The sequence below is a fragment of the Xenopus tropicalis genome, chromosome 10 (genome assembly GCF_000004195.4).
Source record: "Xenopus tropicalis strain Nigerian chromosome 10, UCB_Xtro_10.0, whole genome shotgun sequence".
Lineage (NCBI taxonomy): Eukaryota > Metazoa > Chordata > Amphibia > Anura > Pipidae > Xenopus > Xenopus tropicalis.
Window position 1 is genome coordinate 25044559 of NC_030686.2, and position 12702 is coordinate 25057260.

General features: G+C 40.3%; 1 protein-coding gene across 2 annotated transcripts in view; it reads right to left on the reverse strand.

Moving 5' to 3' along the window:
* mmd (monocyte to macrophage differentiation-associated) overlaps positions 1 to 12702 on the reverse strand; it is an 84725-nt gene that overhangs the window by 11532 nt on the left and 60491 nt on the right. For both annotated transcript variants that reach the window (XM_002937811.5, XM_004918560.4), the window contains exons 2-4: positions 9570 to 9651; positions 1382 to 1542; positions 695 to 769 (exon numbers count right to left, since the gene is read on the reverse strand). In XM_002937811.5, coding sequence (XP_002937857.1) covers positions 695 to 769; positions 1382 to 1542; positions 9570 to 9651 — 318 coding nt within the window. The remainder of the gene's footprint in view (positions 1 to 694; positions 770 to 1381; positions 1543 to 9569; positions 9652 to 12702) is intronic.

The window sequence follows — 12702 nt, forward strand, 5'->3', positions numbered from 1 at the left end:
GTGGAAGCTTGGGAGGGATGCCAGGGGACTCGTGATACAAAGAGAAATATTACTCCAGCAACCAAGTATTAATGTGAACACTTTAGGTGAAGCACTGCCTAACTAAGGCCTTCCAAGGGATTTTATGGCCATTAATTTGGCCAGGGTATGACATAATTATTCAAATACAATCTAGGCTTCCAAACTGTGGTATACGAGCTCTTTACCTAACAACAAGTAAAGAGCTGGGAGCACTGAGGAAGAATACAAAGGAGCAGACATATTTTAGGTTAATATCATAATCCTGTGTGTGAGCATCTGAGAAAAATTCAGGTCATAAAAGGGGTGGGGCTTATCAAAAAGGTGCCGTGTTACTGAATTGGCTTTAGGGCTGTTTGTTGGTTTTTTTAAGGTTTGAGAACAGTTGCATTACACTTGGCTTGATGCATATTCCAAATATACATCTTTAAAATATTTGTTCAACTAGAAAGAATCTCATTAGAATAAAAATGCTGGTATGTATGTATCAAGTATGTAAACTGGGTGCATTCTCCTTTATGAGATCATTTCCCAGCACACTGTAATTAAAGCTACCTTACATGTATTTGTTATTCATTAGAAAGCAACACCTCCTCCTGCTAGCCTGTGTCTTTTTTGATGGCAGGACCCACAGTTAGGCAAGGTTTTTCTTTTTAATACAGAGAATAAAACCTACCATGGTGCATAAGAAGCTGCAATGAAAAAGTAGATGACCATCCTATCACACATGTGGAAGCAGTGTTCAACTGACCTGTAAAATTAACAGAGGGAATATCTGTAAGTTCCTGTAAGATGTTAGAAATGTTACAGTATATTAAACGATTGGCTTAGCACTACATTACACACATATAAAAGGACTGATTACTTTAAATGCCTAGAAGGGAAAAAAGGCTTACTTCCCTTCATTGTAATTTAAAGACCATTAAGTCACAAGCACCAGAGACTCACTAGATTATTCATCAGAAAGGAGAATTTAAGGCATAAGAAAATCACTAAATAGCTGTTACTAAAATCCAGGGGAAATGCCAATATTCCAATATTCAAGGCATTGTCTATGTGTACACAGAAAACATCATCTGTGTATCTATCTTCATTTAAACATACAACAGCAGCCACTGCCATAGAGTTTTCTTCTAGTTACTCTGGAGTAAGGACCAGCTAGTGTCAGGCATCTGTATTGCTGCCCTCCCGAGGTCTGGAGAATACCTCATGTGTGTAGGCAACATTGCATTCATATCTATACATAACATATACAGGGAAGGTAAATATCTGGCTAAAATCGTGAGTCCATCGGGAGGTGCCAAGTCAGCAGCTTGTGTATGGGCCCCATTAACTTAAAGGTCTTGCAGTTAGTCATTCATACCTTAGGTGACTCTTTTTCCAGGTGACTATATGGAACACTGTGGACACTATAAAAAGGGCACAGAGGCCCATTCCATAAATCCAAGCCGTTATCTTTTCCCATCGATCATCTGACAGGCGGTGTAGCAGGGCACTCCCCACAATAGAAGGGACAATGAGGAACTAGTAGAAAGAAAGGGGATAACACAACCTTGTCGTTAGTACAGCACTTACTACAGCCACATGGCATTTTTGGCTATTTTCTCCATGCATTTGTCTAAAGAATGTAGCACCAGTGCCAAGTTAAGATTCATACACCCTCTCCATATCATACATCTATTTGCTTTGCCGATATTCAAAAGTGTTTGTATTGGAGCAGGTTATTCCCCACACCTTGCTGTTGACTTCTATGTGAAATTTAGAACTGTAAAAGTCATGGTAAGGCATTTACTTGATTCAAATGCTTTACCACCAGAAATGTTGCATGTTTTGTCGCCTACACTGAAGGAAATTAAGCACGCATGACAAAAGCATTTGCTATCACCCTTACAAAAACTTACAAGAGGCAGCAGAGGGGCTATATAACACTAAGTCGAAAAGACAGAGAAAGAAATAGTTGTACCATTACTGTCAGGCTACAGAGCTGAAGACACATTTTCTTTAATCTTTTTATATGCTCAATAACTATGGTTAATAACCCAGCAAAAAGCACAAAGGATCATTCATTCTAATAATATTATGGCAACACTACTATGCCATTAGTGTACAGTAACACTAATTACTGAATACCACACATTGCTTCCATGCATAGATAAAAGCTACTTAGATGACTGTATTCCTTTAAACCCTGGATGTAATGATGACACTCATTCCCCTGCTAGGGTTTACATTGCATTTGGGAAGCATTTTGCTTTATGAGTCAGACTTTGGATTCAACTTGCACAACCACAACCTTTATTAGAACCTAAAAATTGTATCAAGCAAGTGATGAGCTGCTTTCGTAATGCCAGCTGAAATGGCACTAACTAGTAGCTTTACACCAAGAAAACAATATATTTTATGAAAGTAAACATTCTGACAAATTTAGAATGGGTAAAAGCTCTACTAAAATTAGCAGAAATATGATGGTACAAAATCAGGGAAACACATTGATGAGACCACAAATAAAATGGTGTCAAATACAGCAAAACTTAAAATGATGCAATGTAAAATAAATGGACAGGCTGTAGTATATATGAATTCTTTTCAGCTACTGCAAAAACAACCACACCATCGTTTGTATGTATTGTGTGTATGTAGTAAATACTTAAAAATGTAAGTTAACCCCAGAAAAATATGCATTTTGGGAAAGAACACAATTTGCAGAATCCAAACTGGTTAAATATATTTTTCTACTCAAAACTGTTAACTGCAAAGTCTTGCTTTATGTATCAATTTTTATCATCTTAGATCTTGCACTTTACTGCATGAACCCTTATGTATCTAAGTAAAACTTTTGTAAATACATATTTATAGCATAGAATCTTCCACGTCATTAGGTAACAAGAGAAAACACAATAAATATTAATTCCAGGGTCTTCAGGACACTATGAAGCAGATATGCCTAGGATTCCCAAAGTATGTAGACATCAAAACCAGCACACTGTCTGTATTTTGTGGCGTAGCAGTACATTGACCCCATAAAACTATGTATTTATGGAATGCACGCACTTTGCCAAGTCATATCAAAGCCAGCACATATCCTTATATACAAAGCAGTGGAGTACATACACCGCGCCAGGCCCTCTGCAAAAGAAAACTTTGGAGGTGCCTGGAATGTTCTGCAACCCCTAATCGCCCCACACCCCTGCCAGCTCTCAGGTGGAGTGGTCAGGGTGCTGGGATTTCTCCACAGCTATGTCCCGAATGGGAAAAATTCGGATTGGAAACGAAAATTTCTGAAGATCGCAAATATCACGAAAATGCTTTACGAAAAAATCGCATTAGTCACGATAATATCGTATTGGCGATCTGAAAGTTGCGGAATTTTCATACCGAACCATTGTAAACAGTGGCAGAGCCTTTCCGATTTTTTTGCACGGGCGCTCGAAAAAAATTGCGCGCCCGCGCGAAAAAGTCGCATAAACACTCCGAGCGTTCGGGTCTTGGTAAATCTCCCCCTATGAGTCATAACAATACACCTGCTAGAAAGCAGAAGCTGAATCTGTTATTTCTGATAATATCTCTTAGTCATAGTCCACTGGGTTATAAAAGGGTTATATATTTTATAGTTCAAATAAAACCCGGCTCTTCCCATCCCACCACTGATAAAATAGCCAACTTGTAGTTCTATGTGCAATGAGTTCTAGGAAACGGGCACAGCTATTGGGCTCTGCTTGTCAGCATTAGGTAAACAGCACTAAGGTCTCTTTAAGGACATGTAACATCAGCTTTGCACATTGCTGTGGTTTAAATTTCATTCCCTCCCCTTACCCACCACATTAATACAGGGAAATGCTGTTAGTTGCAGCCCTACGGCACATACACTAAAACCTGACTGGACATTCAAATTTGCCATTTACCACTAGCAGAAATCTTGGCACTTGTCAATATGGACCAAGTACTTTTTAAAAGTGGGTGGGTGAGGGCCGGGTGGGGGTTAACCTTTTGTCAATCCTCACATCACTAACGGGCATGTGTCTGGCCGAACTGGAGAAGGCCCCTTTTTAGATACAGGTACCCATTCAACTTAATTGGCAGGGCCCACTACTGAAGTGGCCTAGTTGACAACTTTATGTCACAGGTTGTTGAGGAGCCAACCAGGAACCATGCTATACTAGATCTAGTGTTCTCTAATGACCCAGAACGTATAGCAAATGTGCAAGTGGTTGAACCCCTGGGTAATAGTGACCATAATCATGTTTGGTGCAGGAAACAAATTTACATGGGGGCAACAAAGACACTGAATTTTAGGAAGGCAAATTTTAGCTCCTTAAGGGCAGCGCTTCAGGGCATAGATTGGGGCATTATGTTTTCTGATAAAAACACAGAGCAGAAATGGTTGTCATTTAAAATGATATTAAATCATTACTGTTCTCAATTCATTCCATTAATAAGAAAAAGTAGAAGTGTTAAGAATCACCCTATGTGGATTAACTCTGAGGTAAAGAAGTTAATAGGGAAAAAAAGGAAAGCTTTTAAGAAATATAAGTCAGAGGGGACAGTAGCTGCGTTTAATGATTATAAACACTATAACAAGTGTTGTAAAACAGCAATCTGGAAGGCAAAGATAGAAAATGAGGAGCGCATCGCGGCCGAGGCCAAGACTAACCCCAAAAAGTTTTTTAAGTATATTAATAGTAAAAAGATGCAGGTTGAGGGTGTGGCCCCATTGAGTTATAATAACAATATGGTTACAGCGGATACAGAAAAGGCAGATGTGCTTAACCAGTTCTTTTCTTCTGTGTATACAGTAGAGGAGCCAGTGGGCCAAGTCCCACCCAATAGCTTCACTGTTGCCTCAGCTCCAACTACACAGTGGCTGGCACAGGATATGGTGCTTAAAGGGTTACACACGATAAATGTAAACAAGGCACCTGGGCCAGATGGAATACACCCTCGGGTACTCAGAGAGCTAGGGGCAGAATTGCAGTGGCCCTTGTTTCTGATATTCTCAGACTCTCTTTCATCAGGTATGGTACCTAGGGATTGGAAGAAGGTGAATGTCATTCCCATATTTAAAAAGGGAGTAAGATCTCAGCCTGGCAATTATAGGCCTGTAAGTTTGACATCCGTGGTGGGCAAGTTATTTGAAGGCTTGTTAAGGGATCACATTCAAAATTATGTAGTGGAGAATGCCATTATGAGCAGTAATCAGCATGGCTTTATGAAGGACAGGTCATGTCAGACCAATTTAATTGCTTTTTATGATGAGGTAAGTAAGAAGCTGGACAGTGGGGATGCAGTAGATATAATCTATTTGGATTTTGCCAAAGCATTTGATACCGTTCCCCACAAACGACTGCTTTCTAAGCTAAGGTCTATTGGTCTTAGTGAAGCCGTTTGCACATGGATAGAAAACTGGCTACAGGATCGGGTACAGAGGGTGGTTGTTAATGGTACATTCTCTACTTGGAATAAGGTCCTCAGTGGGGTCCCTCAGGGTTCTGTACTGGGTCCACTTTTGTTTAATTTGTTCATAAATGACTTAGGGGAGGGTATTATGAGTAATGTATCAGTGTTTGCAGATGACACAAAACTCTGCAGACCAGTCAATTCTATCCAGGATGTGACATCCCTGCAGCAGGATCTTGACCAACTGGCAATCTGGGCAGCTAAGTGGCAGATGAGATTTAATGTGGATAAATGTAAGGTCATGCACCTGGGATGTAAAAATATGCAAGCCCCGTATAACCTTAATGGGACTGCACTAGGCAAATCCATAATGGAGAAGGACCTTGGAGTCCTTGTAGATAATAAACTTGGCTGTAGCAAGCAATGCCAGGCAGCAGCTGCAAGGGCAAACAAGGTTTTGAGCTGTATTAAAAGGGGTATAGATTCACGGGAGGAGGGGGTTATTCTTCCCCTTTACAGAGCGCTGGTAAGGCCCCATCTAGAATATGCTGTTCAGTTTTGGTCTCCAGTGCTCAAACGGGACATTATTGAGTTAGAGAGGGTCCAGAGAAGGGCAACTAAGCTGGTAAAGGGTATGGAAAGTCTCAGTTATGAAGAAAGACTGGCCAAGTTGGGTCTGTTTACACTGGAGAAGAGACGCTTAAGAGGTGACATGATAACTATGTATAAATATATAAAGGGATCATATAATAACCTCTCTAATGTTTTATTTACCAGTAGGTCCTTCCAACGGACACGAGGGCACCCACTTCGTTTAGAAGAAGGGAGGTTCCATTTAAATATTCGGAAAGGATTTTTTACTGTGAGAGCTGTGAAGTTCTGGAATTCCCTCCCCGAATCAGTCGTGCTGGCTGATACATTATATAACTTTAAGAAGGGGCTGGATGGATTCTTAGCAAGTGAGGGAATACAGGGGTAGGGGAGATAGCTCTCAGTACAAGTGAGGGAATACAGGGTTATGGGAGATAGCTCTTAGTACTAGTTGATCCAGGGACTGGTCCGATTGCCATCTTGGAGTCAGGAAGGAATTTTTTCCCCTCTGCGGCAAATTAGAGAGGCTTCAGATGGGGTTTTTTTGCCTTCCTCTGGATCAACTAGTAGTTAGGCAGGTTATATATAGGCATTATGGTTGAACTTGATGGACATATGTCTTTTTTCAACCCAACTTACTATGTTACTATGTTACTATGTTGGGCAGAAAGCTAAGAGCCCAGGCTCCCTCAGGGTGGGGGCCCCGGCAACTAAATAGAATGGGGCCTGATAATGCAAACTACTAAAAAAAAACAAGATATTTACATAATTAAAAGATAATCATTTCTAGTTGAAGCTCTAGTAATCAAATATTCAACTTCAAACAGCAGATTAGTAAATGCTCTCTGCCAGTGATCCCCAACCAGTGGCTCGGGGGCAACATGTTGCTCACCAACCCCTTGGATGTTGCTTTCAGTGCCCCCAAACCTGGTAGTTATTATTGAATTCCTGACTTTGGGTTCCTGAATTGGAGTTTTGGTGGAATAAAAACAAGATTTACTACCAAATAAAGCCCCCTGTAAGCTGATAGTGTGCATAGAGGCTGCCTAATAGCCAATCTTAGCCCTAATTTGGCACCTCCGTGAACTTTTATGATGCTTGTGTTGCTCTCCAAGTCTTTTTACATTTGACTGTGGCTCATGAGTAAGAAAGGTTGGGGATCCTTGCTCTATGCATACACAAGAGAGAGGGAGATTGATCAATGCACATTTCCCGGTCTATGTATTTCAGCAGAGTTACTCCGCAGGAAGAATGGCCAAACTTCCATGTGGTTGTAGCACCCCCACACCCGTCCCTTTAATGGTGGTCTTATGCCTTGGTCAATGGGCAGTCTTCTCCATTACCAGCCGCAAGCTGGGAAGGATTAAGCCTATAGAACCAATGTTGTGGTCTGGGCAATCTCCCTCTATAAAAGCTAAAGGCATGGGGGTGGACTAAGCCCTGTGACTGAAACCAATGCCCAGGTTGGGGGACACTTATCCCAAGAAATGCTTTAAAAAATATGACCCCAAGAAATGCTTTAAAAAATATGACCAGAGGTAAATAGTAAGGACCACCATATGGGGACGTGGTATGGTGGATTACCAATTTTATGATCATAATCTGGTAACTAAAAACCCCTGTTTTTTTAAAAAACATGCACTAGCATAATTATTAAATTTCTTATGGAACAGGGGACCAGGGAACTTGCATTGATCAATACCCCTCTCTCTTTTGTATGCTTGTAGCTAATTTGGGCAGGTTTTAGTGTATGTGTAACAATTTACGTACACACATAACGTAGGTAATAAAAATTTGTCACCATTGCGTAGCACATGTGCCATGCATTATCCAAAGCTATGAGAAGAAAAATACATTGATATCCTTTGTCTGTCAATCTCCTATGTCAATAAATATTTGCACAATCTTTTTACCCCATTTTATTATTATTAACATTAATTTATAAAGTGCCAACATATTCTGCAGCGCTGTACAATAAGTGGGTTTCATACACTGGACATACAGAGTAACATATAAGGCAATCAATAACCGATACAAGAGGTGAAGAGAGCCCTGCCCAAAAGAGCTTACAATCTACAAGGAGAAAGGGTTGAGACACAACCCCATTTTCTTTAATATACCAATATCTCTGATTAGTTCCTTGTCCCCTTAACAAGCGCTGCTTACAAGAAGTGAGGGAAACCAGGCGTGTAATTCTGTTTAATTATTTACATTCCTTATCCACCAAAAAATACCTTTTAGCAGTAGCACAGGGGAATGTGATATCTATTGCTGAACCCCTAACGCTTCTCACTGGCTGCAGATGTATTTTACTTTCTAGCACAAATCAAAGTGGCTGCTTAACCCATCCTCTGCCAGAATATTCTCATTCTTTATTCATGACGCTGGGCTCTATCCTACAAGCAATGTTGGAATACATTTACTTCCTGGGTGTCTGGCATAGGAAATCTGGGCAGCTGTAGAACAGCAAAGAGACCAACTGCAAACTGCCTCAAAATATCTACATGTCTACCTATCCTAAATAGAACTTTCCCTTTTAATTAACTTCAAAGTCTATAGAAGGTTTGGTGGATGCATGCGCAGTTTTGGAGAAGGCAACTTTGGACACTACTCTCCAAGGACACTTTACAATTAGCATATTTTTTTGGGGGGCGGGAATATCCTCTTTAAGTGATACTTCATGTTGTGAAGTGGCAATAACAACAAAGCATATTATTGTCTGAAAACAACAAAGAAAATACTGCTGATAGGGGTAACCCCTTGCACAAATTAAGGTCTTTCCTGAGATAGGAGTGGGTGAACATAACTCCCCGGAACAGGCCTTTCCTCAACCCAAATGGAATAAGTTAGAATTCCAAAATCTTATGTATAGACAAAAGCAAATCCCACCAACAAAAACATCTTATGGAAAGCCTAACCAGTGTAAATTGTAAACTAGGTGTTAAAGGCTATATCCGCAGCTAAGTGTCAGGAACCAGGGACCTGCTGTTTACTGGCCACAGATACTGAAGGCCTCATGCTAAACCATTATGATTCAGCTGCAGGCAATAGCCCAACTAAGGGGACCCTTTAAACCTGCCTCTCCATTACCTTGGACTGGATAATTCAGCTATTGTGGTGGCCAAGCCCTTTGAGTTCCTGTCTAAGCATCCTGTAAGTCTGTTCTTGACCTGCCTTTGTTTCCCATAGTCTAACTCCCCGTTTCTTTCCCCTGGCTTTGGTTAGATTGTGTATATAAAAGGCACAATCAAAGCAAGTATACTGTATTTACTGACAAATAAGAAAGACATTATTCTCTCTATTACTGTAAGCCAAACAACAATCACAACAATAGAGTCGCTTGATATTTAAAGCCACATCCACACCATGGAATTTAAGGCCTTTTTTGTTTTGGAAAAACAGGCTAGAATAATTGTGAAGTATCAAAAAACAAAGCTTGTATTCTCTGTTCTGGTTTGGCCAACTGCCTGCAACCTCTGCACCAGAACTGCCGTATTTATTTTTTGAAAGGTTATACAAAGTACAGTAACAGGAGGAAAAGGCTGCAATGTCAGTATGTTACTTACTGCGTGTGTGTAGCAATTGGCTGCATGTTCATACCATGTTGGCTTGTATCGGCAGTTAGCTGGGGCTCTATGGTTCATGAACCTGTCAAAAAAAATAACAATAGAGTTAAACTGTATACTCCGAGGACGTCCCCATTAGTCCAAAGTCAATTCCCAAGACATAGCAGTGTTCCGCCAACTTTGTTTCTTCTACATGTATTCTGCAGAATACATGGCCAAGCTGTGGCTCTTTATATCTACCTGAATGATATCACCCAGGAACCCAACAACTGTAGACAACTGGTTGTAGTTTGCACAATCTGCGGGGCTGCCTGTTTATATTCTTGGGTGTTTGCTCTTAAACATGGCATTGAAAGATATAATGTGGGTGGGTTTAAAGTACAAAAGCTCAGTTAGCTAAATTTCCCTGTGACCATTTCAATGCAAATATTAGGTCAAGTCTGTTCTGCATAAGAGCTGTCATTAGAGACGATGGCAAAATGGATTTACATCCACGTGCAAGGCAACCCTGGTGGAAAATTCCATGATGGAATATTAATGCTGTGGAAAAACAGCAACTGTTTCTACAAATATACACCTGAATGTTTTTTATTTCAAGGCCTTCTTTGTCATATGCACTTCTGCCTCAAGTACAATAGGCAGGCCATGAACTCTTGTGCCAATACAAGTGCCATGAAGCTACAAGCTGGAAGGGGGAGAAGTTTCAGAGCAACAACTATTCATTTTTAAATTATATGTCCTAGAGTAGTAACATTTTCAGCATCCTTGGCCATCATATTTTGCATAGAAGTGTAAGAATGTATTCAAAACCCGAATCTGAGCAAGTTGAAAATTGGCATTTTTTGATTTTTGTGATATATATTGTTAATACATGCTTAGCTTACTTGCATTTAACATGCATTCTCACATGTTGAAAATGAATTCTGACTTTTAATTACAATTCATTTCACTTTCCAATGTTTTGCTTTCCTTGGCTGCAGCATTTTTACCTTTGCTATTCTCTAATTGCCCCAGCCAATGAGGCACCAGCATGTCAGGGTACATCTATGGGAACTGGGACACCTATCAACGTGTCCAATGTTTGCTCCTAAATAAAGACGAGTTCAGAATACCCTCTGTCCCTCAGCTGAGGAATTTGGTCCACAAAATATGCAGGAGGTATATACACGTAGTTATTAATCTGACTATTCTTCTGCTGGCATAATAGCAGCACCAACTCAAAAGGCCTATTTGGAAATTTCACAAGAAATTCCTATACCAAAAGAAACGCTGGCAGAAAAAGTTTCTTTTACCTTAATCTTTTGTGGACTTTCCCTTTTCAATAGTATTAATCAGTAAAGGAGAAGGATACCTATTTTTCCTAGTTGGCATAGGATACAAAGATTCTTTTAGTTCCACAAATAATTCTTTTACTGCTTATTCACGCAGCTGAAATTCGCCAAGGACGTGCCTCTATTTGCATTAAGTCTCACAAACTAAAAGTTTTGTCTTTTGGTGGGAAAGCTACTCCCTTAAAAGTATTCTGCTGTATGCCGTACAATGTACAAAGCCCTCGCTGTTTTGGGTCTCCCAGATAACTCTTCATGTAGGCTAACTTGTTATTAAGGCATTTTTAAAGGACGTCTCTGCGCATAGGAAAAAAACAAGACAGATTATACAGGATTTAATAACCTGATCTAAGATTAGTATGATTGCTTTAATTTCCTTACAGTGTAGAATTCTCTGTTTAATTATCATAAATTCCTAACATTCTTTTATACAGGATTAGTAGTCGCCAAACAATTGCAAGTCTAAATCTAAGTAATCAAACTAAAGGTGGCCATACACTGTAAAGCTGGCCATACACGTGGCGATCCGACGATGTTTCGTACGACCATCGGTCGCACGAAACATCGTCAGATCCGCCACACACCATTCAGGGCTGAATCGTCAGGTAAGGAGGTAGAAACAATAGGATTTCTACCTCCTTCTGCCAATTCAGCTCTGAAGGGAGAATTTTGGTCAGGCGCCTTCTATGGCGCCCGATCAAAATTTTCTAACCTGGCCGATCGCCGAGCCGACCGATTTCAGCAGCTTCCTGCGACATCGGTCGGCTCGCTGACATACCATACACGCACCGATTATCGTACGAAACGAGGTTTCGTACGATAATATCGGTGCGTGTATGGCCACCTTAAGATTTGCTAGTTTGGTGAGGTCGCCAAGCGAGCGGATCTTCTCCCGATATGCCTATCTACAGGTAAAGCAGAAAAATCAAACCTGCCCAATCAAGATCTGCCAATTTCATGCCAGATGTCGGCAGATAAGCTGCCGAAACGGTCTAAAGGACGGATATTGGCAGCTGAAGTGGCCACCTTTACCCTATGCTATGATGGTACAGACCTGTCTGGCAGCTGCAAGGGTTGCTTTTTAACCTCAAGTGTTATTGAGAAGCTGTGCTGTTTATGGGCTAGTAATAGTTAGTCTATATTCTTACTGCTCACCAATAGCCTGAGAGAGAAGGTCTAGCTCAATATCTGCCAAACCTGACCATTTTGCAAAACTTTAAATTGTAGCTCTTACAGTATAGTAAGCTTTTATAGTAAGAGCAAAGTGTAAAAGAATACTTGCATAAAACACTGTTTATTGACATTTACTATAGAAAATAGGATGTGCCATGTTACTAGGTTTGACTGGGGGTGAAGAATGCGTATATGAATATATGTACATGAAAAACAAGCATTAAATAGCTTACTGGTCTTTCAAAGTGAAAAAAGTATATATTTAGGATTTAGGATATATTTAGACTCTCCTATTTTCCATTATTACTTGACTTATATATCCAGTTACTGTAAATAAAACAGTGTCCAGCAAACGGAATTATCGGTCGTGCTAAGATTATTTACGGAGTCCCTGTCTGTGTACCTCACAGAATAAACAGCTCAGTATTTGTATAGTTTTCCATGCAGGTGTATATGTGGAAGTAAATGGCAGGATGGGCAGGATGTCTCTGTAACTATGGGAAGAGTATGAGGGCAAGATGTATGAATGCAGATGACAGTGTGTATCTCTGTCTGTGTTTGGAGCTGTGATAGAAGGGCACTAGGGTTTCCAGCTGTCTGGTTCTGAACCTTACATGGACTGTCCTGTTCAA